This window comes from Penicillium psychrofluorescens (assembly GCF_964197705.1).
Source record: "Penicillium psychrofluorescens genome assembly, chromosome: 2".
Classification (NCBI taxonomy): Eukaryota; Fungi; Ascomycota; class Eurotiomycetes; order Eurotiales; family Aspergillaceae; genus Penicillium; species Penicillium psychrofluorescens.
Genome location: NC_133440.1, coordinates 1,635,756 through 1,654,340, shown reverse-complemented (window position 1 = coordinate 1,654,340; position 18,585 = coordinate 1,635,756). Strand labels below are relative to the sequence as shown.

At 54.1% G+C, this 18,585-nt stretch overlaps 4 protein-coding genes across 4 annotated transcripts; 2 read left to right on the top strand and 2 right to left on the bottom strand.

The window, feature by feature from the left end:
• Nucleotides 1-85: 85 nt before the first annotated feature.
• Nucleotides 86-1,541, bottom strand: PFLUO_LOCUS2840 (uncharacterized protein; the record flags this gene model as incomplete). Its single annotated transcript, XM_073780021.1, has 2 exons — nucleotides 86-1,114; nucleotides 1,173-1,541. The coding sequence occupies 2 exons, from the start codon at nucleotides 1,539-1,541 to the stop codon at nucleotides 86-88; spliced, it is 1,398 nt and encodes a 465-aa protein (XP_073636918.1).
• Nucleotides 1,542-3,617: 2,076 nt separating this feature from the next.
• On the top strand, nucleotides 3,618-5,396 carry PFLUO_LOCUS2839 (uncharacterized protein; the record flags this gene model as incomplete). Its single annotated transcript, XM_073780020.1, has 1 exon — nucleotides 3,618-5,396. The coding sequence occupies one exon, from the start codon at nucleotides 3,618-3,620 to the stop codon at nucleotides 5,394-5,396; it is 1,779 nt and encodes a 592-aa protein (XP_073636917.1).
• Nucleotides 5,397-9,175: 3,779 nt separating this feature from the next.
• On the bottom strand, nucleotides 9,176-13,855 carry PFLUO_LOCUS2838 (ATP-binding cassette transporter snq2; the record flags this gene model as incomplete). Its single annotated transcript, XM_073780019.1, has 1 exon — nucleotides 9,176-13,855. One exon carries the CDS (start codon nucleotides 13,853-13,855, stop codon nucleotides 9,176-9,178), a length of 4,680 nt encoding a protein of 1,559 aa, XP_073636916.1.
• Nucleotides 13,856-15,082: 1,227 nt separating this feature from the next.
• Nucleotides 15,083-18,242, top strand: PFLUO_LOCUS2837 (importin-alpha export receptor; the record flags this gene model as incomplete). Its single annotated transcript, XM_073780018.1, has 6 exons — nucleotides 15,083-15,143; nucleotides 15,208-15,518; nucleotides 15,574-15,744; nucleotides 15,797-17,505; nucleotides 17,565-17,744; nucleotides 17,798-18,242. The coding sequence occupies 6 exons, from the start codon at nucleotides 15,083-15,085 to the stop codon at nucleotides 18,240-18,242; spliced, it is 2,877 nt and encodes a 958-aa protein (XP_073636915.1).
• Nucleotides 18,243-18,585: the final 343 nt, after the last annotated feature.

Genomic DNA, 18,585 nt, shown 5'->3' with positions numbered 1-18,585 from the left:
TCTCTCTGCTTTTCCTTTTCTGTGTAATTCAAGGAGAAAAAGAGAGTGCGTAGTATCTCATGAGTGATGTGCCGGCCCCGCGGGACTAACTATAAGCGCCTGGGATGGGCACAGAACCGTAGCTCGGCTCACCGGCGGCAGCAGCTGAGTGATGAGAAACAGGAGGCTGCGAGACAGGACCGGAGTGCTGGGAAGAGTGCTGGGAAGACGGCGGAGACGGCGTTCGAGATGCGTTCGGCGGCGCGAACTCCCCCTGTCCCATCTGGGGCGTCGCTCCTTGGATCTTGATCGGCGGGGCCTGCAGCTGGAAGGTCGGTGCTGGGCGGGTCGGCGAGCGGGGCGAAGCGTACTGGGTCGATGGGTGGTGGTACTCGCCCTTCTCGGCGACGGAGTAGGGATCCAGTTGCGCGGAGTAGATAAATGGGGACTTGGGCGGGTACGGCGCGAAGCCTGGGAAGCCCGGTGTATTGGGGGCGGACTGCAGACGCAGCTGAGCGAGATACAGATCCGAGCGGGCTCGGTCGCGCTGGTCCATGGTCTTCATGAGCTTGCGTTTGCTCCACACGCGGTAGGCGACGACGGCGTAGATCAAGATGACCAGAACTTCGATGACAATTTCAATGATGGCGCACATGAGACCCCAGTCCTGCAGACGGCAAAGCAAAGCGTAGTTGACGACGTTGGAGAAGTCCTGCTCGCGGTTGTTGTGCGCACAGGACCATGACCACATATCCTGGCCGTTGGTTGACGTCTTGGAGTGAGCGTAGACCGCGGCGCCGACAATCCACATGACCAGACTGAAGACGAAGAAGCAGATGGTGAAGGTCGTGTAGTAGACGGCTGTCTTCTGGGCGCGTCGGTGTCCGCCCTTGTAGTAGCCCCAGAATACAATGATACAAGCAAAGAGCGATATACATGACATGCCCAGGAGCATGTACTGTGCCCAGGGGTTCGTGCCCTCGGCCCAGGCGGGGAGACTGTTTCTCGCTTCTATCGTCTTGGTTGTGTTGAAGATGGACAGCGTGACTGCCAGCAGGGACAGCACGATGAGACTGCAGCCGAAGTTGACGAAGCGCAGGAAGATCTTGGCGATCCGTACACGGAGTTTGATTTTCTGCAGAAGACTTGTCAGAAAGAGGGAAGGGTGTTTGTCTTGGAAAGCGTATCCTTACCAGATCTTTCTCATTCGCCTTCTCCGTGACCTTCTCCTGCTTCTCCAGCATGTACTCCTCACGGAAGGTTGGGCTCCTTATGTCCAAAGTGCGAGCTGTCCCGGGTACTCTCAGCGCGCTCTTCAGCGGCGAGGCTGGAGGCCGCGAGTCGGTCGCATGCTGGGCAGGGTCACTGGCAGCCACGTAGCCGAACCCGACGTCTCCCACATTACCTTGGGGTTGAGGGTCGGCGAAGGGAGAGCGTCTGGACTGCTCATCCACGGGAGAATGAACGGCGGTGGCTTCGGCAAAGCGAGCCGACCGCGGGCTCTTCAGGGACTCTGAAGAGCTGTGAGCTTCTTCGACAGTGGGTTGCGGAGGCTGACCCATTGCGCTGTGATAGGAACCAAGGTTGAGATCGATAGGGACGACGGGTTTATACGTCTGGGGAGAGCTGTTCCGACTGGAATCTGACATCGAAACAAGGAGAAGTATGGAATAGAAAAAAATTAGGTCAAGAGAACCGGCTCTCGACAGCTGAGAAAAAAGAGAGAAAAAAAAAGTGACACTGGCTGAACCAGATCAGCGTTCTTCAGGCAGGTAACCTCAAAAGTTCCCGTGTACGAAGCCTGCGTCCACGAGGAATGATGCCAGAGAGAACAGAGCAGAGAGTAGAACGAGAGAGATGAGGAGACGAGACTCGACAGGAGACGGCGTGGGCCGCCCTTGAATAGTAGCCATTTTGTAGGCGGGGGAATGTGCAACCGCTGGGATGCCCGTCACTCGTGCCAAAGTAAGCGCCCGCGAGGGAAACACGGTGCAGCATCGGCAGGCACGCTGATTGGAAGTAACCCTGGGGGAGATGCCGGTGACTGGGTGATAGGGCAAGCTTGTCACAGTGGAGGAGCCAGTCCTGGCCGACGGTTCGCTGTGAGGATGCACGTCCGTCACCTCAACCGGCGCTAATCCGCCGATCGACTGGCCAACCACACGGACTGCAGAACCGCTGGGATGTCGCAGAGAGGATTAGGTGATGATAAGAATATCCCCGGATGGACTGCCAAGTGGTGACACTAGGGCTAGGCCTGGGGGGAACGGGGATGGAGGAGGAACAACTTGTTCCCGTATAGTATGTAATCTAGAATTAGGGCATGGGGAGAAGGGCGTCCCATGTCCGAAGAATTGTTAGTTACGTCTCTACTCGTGTCACTAACTATAGGAAATACTATTCTTTTCTGCTGGACGGAGAACCAACCACGACAAATTACCAATTCTTGACATCCACCGTCCAAACCACTTGCCCTAAAAGTGCAGGACCAGCTACTGGAAATAAATATCCTTGGCGGAGGGTCTCCGGCACTCCACCGACTTAAATGAGCCCGCCCTGGCGCTACCTGAAACTCGGCCCATCTATTCCTGGCGCTCCAGTGGTGGGCACCCTTGGACCTGTTCGTGCCGACCAAGACAGGGCTGGTTCCGCCAGCAGATCTGCCGTCCCGATCGTGGCGATCCGCCGCGCGCGCTTCAGCTCAGTTGTGTGGCGTGACATCACTGGCGTCGCCATTGTGGCGGAATGGTGGTGGCAAGACCAAGCTCGGCAAAATAATGAAACAGAAAACAGAACAAAACAAGAATCATTGGTATCCGAGACCCTCTTAGCATGACTCTCATGCTCTCTGTACTCGGTCCCTCGTGTCCGATCTAGTGTTGACACTCGCGGTGGTACGGTCATCTGATTACGAAGCCAACCCCTTTGCGTTAGTCCCGACACAGCCTCAATCTTATCCAGGTACTGGTACATGTCTCCACATACAAAGATGTAGGGGACCACAAGTATATCTACACAGCGAGTCCCGGTTCCCAGAGCCTCGACGTGTTCGTCCCCATACACTCGTACCATACGCCCCTGCCCGGTTTCTGGACCTCGCTCTTGTCTCTCTCTCTTCCTCTCGTTCCAGCCTCCCAATTATCTTTCTCTCTCTTTGTTCTCCTCGCGTCCGGACTGCGCCAATTATCCTTCTGCACTGGTCGCCTTTGCTACCTGCTAGGATTACTCCTCCCCTGTCCGCCCGTGTTCCTCACTTTCCATTCCCGGTTTCAACCTTCAATACTCCCCCTCCCGTCATCGCTCTTCCGTTCTCTTCTAGTTTAAACGCGAGGCCTAAGCCTCTTTCCCCCCCTCCACCTCCACCAGCCTCCGAGGCATTCCTGGTGGATCGCTTAGTCTGACAGGCAGAAGCTGAAACCGTCCTCCGTCAGCTTGCGCCACACTCGGTTCCAGGTGAGTTGAGAACGCGCCGCCCCACACGCCCTGAACTGGACGGGACGACAATCGCTCGACGATTCTCTCCCTCCTCTCTTCTATCCTGCTACAAAAACACACCCCCTGCTCTTCTTCCCTGGATGAAGTCGGTCGAGTCCTTCCTTGTCTACATTTGCCCAATCTGATCCCCACGTGTGTCTAACATGCCCTCGGAACTAGCCGTCGCCTTGGTTCATCCTCCCCACGAGGCTGGCCTAAACTTTTCTGCCTCCATGGCGGCATTGATGCAATCCACCTCCGAGTCCGTCGCCGTGTCCAATCCGCTATCCGCTCCCTCCGTCATCGCCAGTCCCGACTCCATTTCCTTCCTCAAACAATCCAAACCTGACAACCTGAGTTCGATCGCGAGCGCCGGGTTGCACGTCTCACGGCCCGGAGATCAGCCCCAGATGGCCGGTTCAGCCGCAGATCGACCGGCGGAACAGGACCGAGAGGCTGAACGCAACAGCTCGCAAGTGGCTCGGGAAGCGTTGGGTGCAAGTGAAAAGTCGCCAGGGCCCCCGGCCCATACGTCACCGGAACAGATGCAGGTAGACTCCAGAACCAACACCGAGCCATCCGACCCCTACGGCTCAACAGACCACCATCAAGACTCTCTTATGCACGCCTCCACCATTGCCAGCCCCGGCCCCATCGAGGATTCGGGCTCTCAGGATGGGGATCGTCCGCGAAACCCCTCGGCGATCGACCAAGACAGTAATAAATCGTTTTCATATCCCATGCCCACAGGTGGCATCAACGATCCGCGACGCGGGTTAAGCCTGCCGAACTCCGGCTACAACAGGGGCAGCCCGCGGTCCCCGGGGGCGAAGAGACATCGATGTCCTTACTGCTCTACAGAATTCACTCGCCAACATAACCTGAAGAGTCATCTTCTTACACACAGTCAAGAGAAACCTTTTGTTTGCCAGACCTGCCAGTCTCGCTTCCGCAGGTTACACGACCTGAAACGACACACCAAACTCCACACTGGTGAGCGACCACACATTTGCCCCAAATGCGGGCGTCGCTTTGCGCGCGGTGATGCGCTTGCACGGCATAACAAGGGCCAGGGCGGATGTGCTGGCCGACGGGCGAGCATGGGGAGCTTTGGCCCCGATGACGAGTACGGAGATGGTGGTCCGGACGATTCGATGGACGGGCTGGTGTATGCTGAACCGGAGCGCATGGACGAGGAAGACGAGAGACGACTCAACATGCCGAGCATTCGGGAACACGATGCGCAGCCGCTGCCTCGGTCCGATTCACTTCACGCTCCCCAGCGCAGCACCTATCCACCTATCGCGGCTAGTCGTCTTGGCGCTGGCGGCCTCCTCCCTCCCTCCAACAACCATGGCGGATCCGGTTCATCGACGTCGCCTACTTCTCAAACTGCCAATAATATGACATTCCCCCCGGCCGGGCACCATTCGGGGGCCTCAATTTTCCCATCAAGTTCGACCAGCGACAACTCCAAACCACTGTCTCCGAACGCGTTATCATCCCAACATGAGATTGGCGCACAAGGCCATCGCGCACACTCTCCGAGTATGGCAGGGCCATTGCCACACCCGCAGCCGTCATTTGGACGGTCAGGCCAGCCCAACCAGGTTCCTTCGGGATTAGGGCTACCCCCTCCTCAACCGGGAGCACCCCAGCTCCCCCCACCACCGGGCATGAGCTCGCCCGATTCTCGATTTGGTCTGCAGGCCGCGACAAAACGCACCTCGACGCACAGCCACTCCAGCTCTCTCGGCTTGATAGCACCCGAGGCAGATGCCACCCAAGTGGACAAGCTCTGGTCATATGTGCGGTCCATGAACGATGAAGTGAAAGGTTTGCGGGCCGAAGTGGCGTCTCTGCGCGCCCAACTTGCATCGACCTCGAATATTTCAACCACAGCGCCGGCCGACGCCAACGCAGTGAATACGTCCTCGCGGTGATTACTGAAAATGTGTACGATACGACAGGATGTCCTTGCCGCATCCCTCATTTGCCGTTCACGGTTCCTCCCCTGTTCATACGAATTATTTGATTTTTCTTTTTTTTTTTTATTAGCCGGTATTGGGGTTGGTCGAACTTCTTGATGCCCTACGACCACCCATAATACCGAAACGACAACTGTGGGCGTTTTTATTTTCTGGTGGCTTATATCCCCTCTTGCATTCTCTGATTCTTGTGTTATGTCTAGATCTCTTTAGCGGACTAGTCTTTTTCTTTCTCTTTTCTATTACGGTTTTTTCTCTTCTCCTTGGACTAGGACGATGGTGAATCGGGTTGGAAGGTGTTCGGCGTACCAAAACCAGTCTGGACTGGACTTGATGTTATATAGGTGATATGATATGGACTCTCCGGTCTAGGGGGTTTGGTTTCTTTTCTTTTCTCTTTCTCTTATCTTCTGTTTTGAGTGTAATTCACCTTCATCACCCAACCATCTTTCATGACTCGTGATGCATGTAGCGAATATGCCGTGAGGTCTTTCTCTTTCTCTCTCTTTTTCTTTTTTGTTTGTGCTACCCCTGAGCTATGTAGTGAATAATATACCCTTTGATATGGACAAGATCAATAGGCATTACTGATGTTAGAAATTCCAAAATTGTTTGTTCTCTGTCTTTCTTTGCCGTGTCTTTCTTGCTATATAAACAAGGCACCTCCCTCCCTTCTCTCTTCTCCTACTACCTTTCCTTCTCCTTCTCCAACTCCCTCCACTCCAACTACGCAAACCCTCTCCCATAGTTCATGGCGTCAACTGTGAATTAAAGCACCACACCTGTCCAATATATATACTACACTCGATCTATCAACACCCCAAACAAGAAAATGGATCCTGGGCTTGGTATTAGTTATACGTCGCATGTTCCGATCCTGATGCGCGTTTGCAACCCCTGTATTGTCTGCGTGCTGTGGTCCCAGATTTTGAGAGCCGGCTTCGCTCACAACGTCGCTCCTGGGGCCAAACACAAGCCCTGCGCGAGCAATGATCATCGGCAGCAGCGGATGATAGCTCGCAAGAGTAGGATGTCTCTGACCACGACTTTGAGACTCCGGCACAGAACACAGTTCGTGCGAGAAGTAATTTTCTCCACGATATTCCTTGACTTGTTGCTAATATCCGTACAGACGCGCTCCGGAAGATCAAGACGTTGGACATCCATGGCAATGCCCTCTTGCCAGACGTGCACACAGTCGAGGAGATAGCTGTGTCTCGCCTGATTGACCAGACTGCTGGAGTCTGCAACCTTGATTATTGTTCCCTCACCTCGTCACCATCCGCTTCACGTCCACTATCAAGCCGTCAGTGATGTCGGTGGCAGCCACACCCCTCCAGTTGGAGGATCGGCTCCTAGTGATGCGAGTTCGGCCTCAGGATATCGCGAAGTTCTGCCATGGCCTGAAGAACCCGGGTACTTCGGCTTCGGCCAGCAGCGACTCGAAAAAACCAGTCACTGGCCCCCTTTACCCGCCATCTTGTAGACCGCCACCTACTCTTCCGGCAGGCCGGTGGGACAGTCAACACCCAGGTGAAGCTAACAGAGGGTGGGTCGAACAATAACGCGCCTCGAACGAGTCGACTCCAAGGAGCGTCCAGCAAAGTGTGCATCTACTACATCATCGCTGAGCTCACCGTGCCTACACCACTCCCTTTCCCCAGCTCAACCCGGACCTGCTGAGAACGGTCTCACAGTCGAAGCCCCGGGGAGATGATCTTATGACCGTCCTGCATCTCTGTAGGCACAAGTGGTGCATGAATGCCGACCACTTCGCTATTGGATCTAAAAGACTCAACGTGAGCAGAACAGCTGCCACCGCAGCCTTCAGTCTGCGCGCTATCTAGAGGACTATCATGGGGTGCAGCGGTGGTACTGATGGGATTCCGGGCTATCATTTTGTTCGCACTACTACCTAACGCTTTCGGCGACACCGCTGGCTGAAGACCTGCTATGTATTATTGTACGACCCTTTTGCTCAAGCCAGCGGATATCCTTTCTATAGCAATCACTCGTTAACTAAATCTATCTTGCCCAAGTGGCAGCCGGTCGACCCAGGCTGGTATGGACATCCGCGTCCAAAAAAAATGCACAGTCCCGGCAAACCGCCGATCTCTATTATCGTCCGTAGATGGCGCTAGGGTTCCCGCCCACAGTGGTTAAAAATAAACTGCGTTTAATACTATTCTTCCATTGGACAATCGAGGACCCTTATTCGCCGCGTCCGCCGTGTCCCATTGATCGCAGTCGACAATATCCAGAATCTCCAACGTTTGACTTGGTTCACAAGGGGTTTGGAACTGTTCTCATCAGGGTCCTGTTGTTTTAGTTACTAATTCCGTTTGCCGCTGTTCCTGACCATGCATCAAAAAGGGGCCATGCCAAGAAGCTGGCTGTACCCAACAACACGCGACCCCTGCAAAAGGGTTCGACTTGGGGGCGAGAACTGAGACTAATTGTTACCCGAGCCCGCATTTAGTGTAAGATATACACTTAAATCGCCCTAAAACTTGCCATAACACCACTAAACGTTAGCGGCTCTGTGGTTCGGCGCGCCCTGAGCACCGGCTTTTTACGGCGCATGCAATTTGATCTAAAGATAGACGCGTAGTCCCGCAAACACAAGGGCGGAATGGACTTGGCAAGATAGCTTGATCCGTTTTGGCGCCCCGAGTCATAAGATAAATATGGGCGCAGTCCGACTGCTAGAAAAGAAGCCTCGAACAGTTCACATCTTCTCTCTATATACACCATGTACGCCTTTCTCCGTCTGGCTGTCCTCAGCCTCGCCGCCACGAGTGTCGTCGCCCAATACTCTTACGGGGGATTTTCTACGTCTTCTTCTGCAAGCGCTATCGCCACACCTAACCCTAACGCCCCCAAGTCCTATGAAGCCTGGGTGCAAACACTCCTAAAATGTTACCAGCCCTGCCAAAAACAGTACTTCGACCAAGAATATGGGAGCTCCTGTGGCGCAGATTCCTACAGCAGCTCCGCCACTCAGGATCTAAGGTGCATCTGTAAAGCCATTGGGCGTACGAAGCCGCAGGATTCTTTGAGCGGTCAGACGACAGGGTCCGCGTGCACGAAGAGCTCATGTGGGAGTCTAAGTAAGAGCCAGGAAATCGCAGTTTTCGACAAAGAGAAAGGCCTGTGGGAGATGTGCGAACCGTTTATCAGTAAGTTTATTCCTCACGTCACGCTAGCGTGAGTGCTCCTGCTGATACAACATCCGCAGTGGAAGCTACCACCGTGCTCAATGAATGGCCCACCGTAATGGCTGTCATTTCGTCTGCGATTGAATCCTCGTCGGCTGCCCACGTTTCGTTCCCTTTCCAGTCGACATTGGTAATGGGAGGAGTACTCGGAGGGATGAGTATGCTGGGGGCGCTTTTGATCTTGGTGTAATTTTCGCCATGAAGATGGTAATGCCTTACCTGTACAGAGAATTCCTGTACCTTTTTGCTTGTTCTGCTTGCTTCAGCAGTTACATGATATAGGATTGGTGCACCTTGGTTAAAAAGGGCCGCCTAACTAATTATAATTGAAGGTCAGGATTATCTATGACGTATAATTGATTCATGAACTGTATTAAATTTCTGTGAAACGCTCTTTTATGACATAAAATCTAGTATGAACTTTCTCAACAGACGCCAAGAACACAGACCCCTGCAATGCATAATATGTCGTGCGTAGGAAACTAGTAAAACCGAGCGAAGGAGAAGGGAAAAGAATCACTTTTGAGCATCGCTCGACTTGCGTGAGAACGGCTTCTTAATAGCACTGACGAGAGCACCAGCCGCAGCAAAGACATACCCGAAGCCAAAGCTCCAGCGACGGACACGGACAGTGTAGATGAAGAAATAGACAAGGAGCCAGTTGATGATGACGAACGCCAGGAAGATGCCGAAGCAGCGCCACTTATCATTGACATGGACGTTCAGCTGGGCCATATACTCGGCGCCGTTCTTATAAGGGCAGTATTGGCAAACCCCATCGCTTTCGGTCAGGTAGCCAGCCTTGGCGATTTCATGCACGAAATTACCAGCGTACTGCTCGCAGGTTTGGCCTGGGGGCGGGGTGAAGTGGGTTGATTCCTGCGGGGCGCATTGGACCTGGACGGCGGGCAGCACGGCAGAGAGAACGCCGCGCAGCCACCAGGTCACCGGGTTGACGTAGTACATCCAGTATTTCCAGAAGACTGGGTATTCGGCGTAAGGGCGGACGATACCGTTGAACAGGTTGACCATGACGAAGAAGAAGGGCAGCACGTTGGAGATGACGGTGAAGGAGGGCGCGAAGGCGCAGATCCACTGGCCCCAGGAGGCTTGGAAGAGGAAGAATAGCATCGACATGAGGAAGACGTAGCCGGCCGTGCTGGAGTCCGTGGGCAGTCCCACGGGGTAGTACCAGAGCACCCAGTAGACCAGGCCTGATACGATGGCGGCGGGAATTTCGCAGACGACACTGGCTGTGCAGAAGGCCACCCAGCCGTAGATGCGCGAGGGATACTCGCGCGCTTCCCAGAGGGCGCGGTTGATGTAAAACTTGGGCACGACCGAGTTCAGGACGATGGGCGGGATGAGAATGATCAGGAACGCTGAGAACATGCGGTCCTGCATGCTAGCCACGGTATTTGGCAGCATCCAGAAGGTGAATCCGTTGAAGATACCAATAATCACGCTGACGAATAGCTTGCCGTAGTAGTATGATGGATCGCGCCAGTATTGCAGGAAAAGACGCCGGGTCAGCTCGAAGATTTGCACCGAAGTGGGAGCGGCAAATTCGTAAGTCGACTCGCCGCTCTCTGCCTGGGGAATCTTGCTGCGCTCCGTCTTAATGCGCTCGATCTCGGCCAACACTCGCTTGTTCTCGTCCGATTGCCGCCACTCATCGTTCCAGTCGACCTGCTTGCCATCGCGGTGTGTCGCCTTGGCTGCTGTTTCCAGGATGAATTCAGCAACGTTCTTGGATGGGGGGCAGACGAAACCGCGGTGTGCAAAGTAATTCCTCACGTCCGAGCCGTCCTTGCCTACAGGACCGAAATAGAACGTGTTGCCACCGGGGTTGAGCGCCAGAATCATGTCGAACTGCGAGATCAGCACGCCGGACGGCTGGTGAATCGTGCAAACGATAGCCTGGCCAGCCTGCGATAACTTTTTCAGGAAGCGAACAATCGAGAACGCAGCCTGGCTGTCAAGTCCGGAGGTGGGCTCGTCCAAAAACAGGAGAAGACTTGGCTTTGCAGCCAGTTCGACGCCGATAGTAACCCGTTTCTTCTGCTCCACGTTGAGAGAGCCAATAATGGCATCCTGAATATCCTCAAGCTCCAAAAGATCAATAATGCGGTCGACATACTCGATCTTCTCGTGGCGCGGGACGCTTCGATCCTGGCGGAGGATAGCCGAGAATTCAAAGGCCTCACGGATAGTCGAAGTATTGTCGTGCAGATCCATCTGCTCGCAGAAGCCTGTGCCACGCTGGAAGTCGGCTCCCAGAGGATGGCCATCAACGAGCATGTCGCCGGAGACCACGCCCATCTTCTGGCGCTGAGCCAGTGTGTTGAGCAGCGTCGTCTTACCGGCACCCGATGCACCCATCAGAGCAATCATAACACCCGGCTTGGCGTATCCGTTCACTTCATTCAGGAGTTTCCGGGTGCCATTACCGTAGGGAACTGTGTACTCGACGTTCGACCAGGTGAAGCAGCGGTCACTCGAGGACAGCCGGTTGAAGGTGGCATCGTTGTCAGCGGAAGACGGCAGCTCGCCGCGAGACAGGGCTGCATCATCATCCACCTTGGACGCCTGCTCTTCATCATTCGACTTGGCCGGGCCGGCGACCTTCTTGGTGCGGTTGGACTTCTTGAAAACAAGTGCGCCACCGCCGCCGCCAACAAACGAGAGCGTTTCAGCAGCGATGACGGTTACCAGAATGTAGAGCACAGTAAACGCAATGACAACACCAAAGTTCCGCCACAGGTGGCTGCGCGTGAACTCAAAGTTGGTCATCAGATACTGGTCGCCAGAGACCGATGTGTGGCCCAGTTGCGATCCGGTAAGAGAGCAGCCTTGGTATCGCGGGTCCACACCAGGGCCCTGGGGAACCAATTGTGATGGGTTACATTGCATCAGGCGACCGGAGAACTCATTCGTCAAGACAGACTCGTAACTGTACGAGATCGGGTTGACATAGAACAGCCATCCAAACCAAATGGAACTGTGGATCAGGGTCTGCTTCGGGATGACATAGCCGACGTACAGAATCAGCAGGTTCAGGGCGATTCCCGCAAAGCGGACTGCGTCGTCGATTGTCGGCGAGAGAGCCGCGAACATCCGGTATAACGAGGTGACACAGAACGTGGTGGTGTAGACGAACAGGAAGTAGATGAAGAACTTTGAAGCGGTCACATCCAGACCTGCCATGAAGTAGACAATGATGGTGAAAGGTACAACCATACAGAAGATAGCTGGGAAGTCCACGACTACGCGGGCGATCGAGACAGCAGATGGCCGGTAGAAAGCGTAGCTCTTGTGCCGGGCGACGATGCCTCGGCCAGTGACAGCGGGCATCAATTCGGTCAACTGAAGCCAACCAAGGAACAGGATCGAGAAGAAGAGAGCACCGCCACGCGCGAAGGCTCCGCTAGTATCCATAGATTCACCGTAGAACAGGGACGAGACAATGAGGCCGTTGGAGACGATGATAAAGTACTTCGTGTAGAGAGAGGTCCTGTCACCCCAGAGCAGCCAGAACTCGCGCTGCACACAGGCCATTACCTGGCGTACGAAGGAAACGGTGTACGGGGACTTTTTGGAGACAGTCTTGCTCTTGGACTGGGCGACCACCTTCTGGAACTGACGCGTATCCTCCTGCTCGGTGTCCTGGAGACGTTTCTCGTAGCTGGTGACGTCGTCCAAGATGTGCTTGTACATGTCACTGGTTTTGAATACCTCCTCGAGCTCCTTGGCGGACTTGGGGGTGGATGCTTCCCGGCCGGGCTGGAACTGGCGTGCATTGGGGTCACAGAGTGAAGTCAAGAAATCGGCCGTGGTCGTTTGCTCGGAGCAATCGAATCCCAGGTCGAAGAAGTACTGACGTGCTTCATATGCTGGGCCCTGGTACAGCATGCGGCCTTGATCGATGACCATGACCTTGTCCATAAGCTCGTAGATGCTCTCACCGGCCTGGTAGAGAGTGACAAAGGTGGTCCGCTTGCTGACGTCGGTCATGATGCGCAGAGACTTGGCGTAGTCCAAGGCAGTGCTGGCGTCCAGACCACGCGTGGAGTTGTCCCAGCAGACGACGCTGGACTTGGTGGCCAGTGTCTCGGCAATGCTGACTCGCTTTCGCTCGCCACCAGACACACCACGAACGTATTCGTTGCCCACCAGGGTGTTCTTGGTGTGGCTGATACCGAAAATCTTCAGCAGTGCATCAATGATGATGGGGATACTGGCATGGTCGTGTTTGCGGGTCTTGTTGATGAGTGAAAACTTGAGAGTCTGCCACACGGTGAGCGACGGGAAGTGCTGGTCATCTTCCGGGTTATAGTTGACTTCGCCGCGGAAATGACGGTGTTGCTCTTCTGCTGAGAGACTGCCGTAATTGACATCGCCGTTGACGGCCGCAAATGCGCCGCGGTCGTTGGCAATTGCCTTGAGGAAAGTGGTACATCCGGCACCGGGGCGGCCCAGCACCAGCATCATCTCTCCCTCGCGCACGGCGCCATTGAAATCGGAAATCAAATCTCGGACAGGCGGCTTCTTGCCAAAGTGTAGTGCCGGAACGAATCGACAGACAAGCTTGTACAGATCCGGACCAAATGTGCCAATGACGGCATGTGGCAACGTCCGCACAAACGAGGCACCCGTTTCCACGCCCTGGACGGTGAGGTTCTTGAAGACGACGCCAATCCGTTTGGCCGGCTCGCCGGCGGTGGTGCGCCGCTCCAGGTGGCCGCCGACCAGGAACTCCCCCAGATCGAAACTCCCGTCATCTTCGGCATCGGATGCGGCCTCTTGGATCGCTTTTTCTTCATCATGACGCTGACTGGCACGGGACTTAAAGCGACGAACGCTTCGCGCCGTAGTTGACTTGGTGCGGTGCAAGCTCAACTGTGTCAATTCGCGCCGCATCTCTTCGAGTTCCTCCATGGCGCCGCTGCGGGAGACGGGCTCACCGGCCTCCCGCTCTCCCCAGCGGCCTTCAACACTGTCTCCGGACAAGCTCTCGGTAGAGGTGGTGACGATGGGCTCTACCGGCGCTTCCGTTTCGTACTGGGTTTCGTCATGGCGAGTCTCCTGGTGATGGAGGACGTCATGGGGTGTTTCCTGATGAACTGTTTCGGAATGCACTTCCTGAGGCGTGTGCTGCTCAGACGGTGCCTCCATGGCGCGATGATCGGCATCCATGTCGCCGGCGCAAGCAGGGGAAGCTCTACTCTGATCCAATGACGATAGAGAGAGTGAATTGGGCTAGATGAAAGAGTATGGACAACAGCGCCCAGGCCAACGGGCCTTCTAAAGAGAAAACGAAAAGAGAGTGGAGAGGGTCGAAAGAGTAGGACAACGGAGTTGGATCGGGAACCGTTAACTAAATAACCCGAACGGCATCTCGATTTTCAGGCAATAGTTATTAAGTCCGATGGATTTGTCAGATCCCAAGAAAAAAGATGCATGATTAATGGTGAGCAACGGCATTGGACCAGGCCACCCACGAACCGACGCAACGAGCTATTGTGGAACCCGGCATGAATCAAGTTGAATCATGGCGGGTCCTGCCGAAGTGGCGCCGAGTACCATCAGTCATCCGACAGAGATTTTCCACGGAGATAGCGGAATATCCATTTCTATCGTCCCCTTATCACGAAGCTGGCCCGCACATTGGTTGTTGTGAGTAAGCATGAGGATCTGATGCAATCCGCCATTCGCCATCGATCTCACCGACTCGGCGACTTTTTTTGATTTTATCCCATAGATCGCGGGGTTCCAAGTCCGGCGTACGGGGTTATGATTATTCACCGCCGAGACTACGGTTAATGGTTTCGCCAACTTAGTTCTGCACGGGCATCGTGGCGGCAGAATTGGCAGTCATTGGGCCGGTGGAGATCTAGGCCAGAGCTCCATCTGCAGTGTCCCATCACATTCATCCATACATTTTGATATATCGGTCTCACCCATTATGAAGGCCATTTTCTTACATGATGCTATGTTACATTGGATTGTACCATTCAGCGCCCAGGATGCATTGCCATAGAAATACAATTGACAACTAGAAGGTCGTGGATTCTGCATGTCAAAACGGATCAGATGGAGCTGCATAAACTTGACCCCCCGAGAGTGACGCCTCAGGCAACAAGGCATACAATTAAGGCATGAATGTCATGCCTCAGGCATTACACAACATGTGATGCGCTAACCGGATAGGGGATAGTGTATTGACTCTCGTCCCTCCCGTTTATTATTATGGTCGTTGCCATAGAGCTCACTCTTTTCTCTCTTGCTCCCATTGAGACGGTCTCGCACCTCTGACGCTCTCCTTTCAAACCCACCTGCCCCATATAACCTGCTGTTTTCTGCTGCATACCCTTTCTTCCCACTTGCCCTCGCTCGTGTTGCTACCCCACGTTCTCCTACAAAATGGCGGAGGGTCTTGGAGCTTTGTTGGAGGCTAGCTTGGATCCCCGGCGCAACAAGGAGGGTGAGTGACCAAGCCACCTTCCATCGCAAAGGACCGTGCTAACCTCTTTACTTTTCTTGTCTAGCCGAGCTTGCCCTGCGTCAAGAAGAACAGAAGCCCGGCTTTTCACTGCAGCTTCTCCAGATCACCGCCACCGACTCCTATCCCTACAACATCCGGCTGGCCAGCGCCCTTTTCTTCAAGAACTTCATCAGGCGCAACTGGACCGACGAGGATGGGAACTACAAGCTGCCGCTCGAGGAGGTTGCGACCATCAAGCGGGAGTTGATCAGCTTGATGATCTCGGTCCCCTCTGGCATCCAGAGTCAGCTGGGCGAAGCCGTCAGCGCGATCGCGGACAGTGACTTCTGGGAGCGATGGGATACTCTGGTGGATGTAAGTCTTTCCGGGTAGCACCCAGATGGCCAAGGCTAACGGGTGTCTTTCATAGGATCTCGTGTCGAAAATGTCGCCCGACAACCCTGCCGTCAACATTGGCGTGCTTCAGGTCGCACACTCTATTTTCAAGCGATGGAGGCCCTTGTTCCAATCCAATGAGCTGTACACGGAGATCAACCACGTCCTGAACAAATTCGGGAATCCGTTTCTGGCCCTCTTCGAGGTACCACCCCTTCGCTTTCATTTGTGTTGATTGCATGCTAACAATGCTGCAGGGATTGGATACCTATCTTGAACAAAACAAAACCAATAAGGAAAACCTCACCCAGGGCTTCACTCAGCTCAACCTGATGGTCAAGCTGTTCTATGATCTCTCCTGCCACGACCTCCCGCCCATGTTTGAAGACCATCTTTCGGCAATCTCTTCGATTCTGCTCAAGTATCTGACGTACGACAACCAACTACTACACACGGACGATGAAGAAGCCGGCCCTCTGGAGTATGTTCGCGCCGGGATCTTCGAGGCTCTGACTCTGTACGTGCAGAAGTTCATGGATGCGTTCCAGCCGCACGTTGGACAGTTCATCGACAGCTCGTGGAATTTCTTGACCACCATCGGCCCGGACACCAAATACGACATTCTTGTCAGCCGAGCATTGCACTTCCTGAGTTCGGTGGCCAGCATGCCCGAGCATGCCACTGCCTTCCAGGCAGAGGGCACGTTGGGTCAGATTGTAGAGAAGGTCATCCTGCCGAATGTGAGTCTGCGGGAAGCGGACGAGGAGTTGTTCGAGGATGAACCTATCGAATTTATTCGGCGTGACTTGGAAGGCTCCGACAGTGAGACCAGACGCCGGGCCGCAACAGATTTCCTCCGACGTCTGGCAGAGAAGTTTGAGCAGTCCGTGACGAAGGTCGTTCTCCAATACACGGAACACTACCTGGGTGAATATGCCAAGGACCCGGCGTCCAACTGGAAGTCCAAGGATACGGCAACCTACCTTTACTCTGCCATCGCGGCCAAGGGTGTTGCAACCTCCACCCACGGTGTTACCGCCACCAACAGTCTGGTCAGCATCACGGACTTCTTTCAGCAGCACCTTGCTTCAGACCTAATCGCAGAGGATGGTGTGCACCCAATCCTCAAGGTCGATGCAATCAAGTACCTGTACACTTTCCGCAGCATCATCACAAAGGAGCAGTGGCAACAGGTTTTACCTGTACTGGTGAAGCATCTGGCTTCTTCCAACTACGTTGTCTACACTTATGCCGCAATTGCAGTGGAGCGGGCCCTCTTTTTAAGTGACGCCCAAGGACAACCCATTATCTCGCCCTCTGAAATCACCCCGCTCGCAAAGGATCTCCTCGAGCATATCTTCCAGCTAATCCAAAAGGATCCGGAACCCCCGAAGGTGCAAGAGAATGAGTTCCTCATGCGGTGTGTCATGAGGGTGTTGATTGTTATCAAGGATGGCGTCGTGCCGTTTACGGATACCGTGCTGCAACGATTCATCACCATCACTGAGATTATCAGCACAAATCCAAGCAACCCCAGATTCTACTACTTCCATTTCGAAGCCATGGGTGCTTTCATTCGGTTCGCGGCCCCGGCTAATCCGGACAAACTTGAGCAGGCTCTGTACCAGCCTTTTGCCAAGATTCTTCAGGGAGACGTGCAAGAGTTCATGCCGTACATTTTCCAGCTCTTCGCCGCCCTTCTCGAGGCCAACCCGTCCGCCACTCTGCCGACCTACTACCAGGAGCTGATTGGCCCAATTCTGATGCCTGTGATGTGGGATTCGAAAGGAAATATTCCCGCCCTCGTACGGCTTCTGTCTTCTGTCATTCCTCGTGGATCGCAGTACATCCTCGAGCACAACCAGATCGAGCCTATCCTGGGCATCTTCCAGAAACTGGTTTCGACCAAGGCTAACGAGGCCTATGGATTTGACCTGTTGGAAAGCGTTGTCGCAAACTTCCCATCGTAAGTTTTGCCATTGCCATCGGATTGGAAAAAAAAAACATTGCTAACCTTGGTTTTAGGACTGCATTGGAGCCATACTTTGTCTCAATCATGCAGATCATTCTCACTCGCTTGCAAAACTCCAAGACCGAGACTCTGACGCTTCGCTTCGTTCGCTTCTATCACTTCATCTCCGCCCATGACGACAAGGGTTACAGCGCCGATTTTGTCATCCAAGTCACGGACAAGGTGCAGGGAGAGTAAGTTTTCCCTCGTGTGTTTAATCGAGCATATACTCACTCACCCACTCCAGCCTTTTTACTCCTATCTACCTCACCATCATCCTCCCCGACACCCAGAAACTGGCCCGGCCCCTGGACCGCAAGACCGCAGTGCTCTCCTTCACTAAGACTCTAGCCAACTCCGAAGCCTTCGCAACTCGATACGCAAAGGGCTGGGGCTTTACGTGCACGGCGCTGCTCAAGCTCCTCGAACTCCCCCCGCTGCCAGCCGGCAAGGATGACCTCATTGCCGAGGCAGACATTGAAGACATGTCGTTCGGCGTCGGATTCACTCCTCTGAACACGTTGCGCGCCGTGCCAAAGGATCCGTGGCCCGAAACGGGTGTCGATCTCAAAGCTTGGGTGGGCGCATACCTGAAGGAAGCGGATAAGAAGCAGAATGGCCGTGTGGCGCAGTTTGCTCAGGAGCGTCTGGATGAGGAGTCCAAGGCTATGCTGAGCAGCTACATTGCTTAAGTACGGGGGAGGGGGTTGAGCTTAGGAAAGACGCTGTTGGCCAGAAAAAAAGACTTGATTTTGAACGGCTGGTTAGAATGTGAGAATCTATGAAATTGACGCCCAAAAAGACCGCTCCTGCGGCCAGAAACAGTTGCCTTCATATCCGTAACCTGGATCAGAGTTCATTAACTATCTGCACTCGGCAGCCAACGAATTGGTCATATTTACGTACAAATGTTAGTTATGCGATAGCCTATGGGGGTCATCAAATTAGAAAGAAAGGCAGAACCAACCGCCTACGGAATATTCAACAGTTCTCGCTTTACAAGATCGATGAAGTCTCAAGATCAATAAACTATGG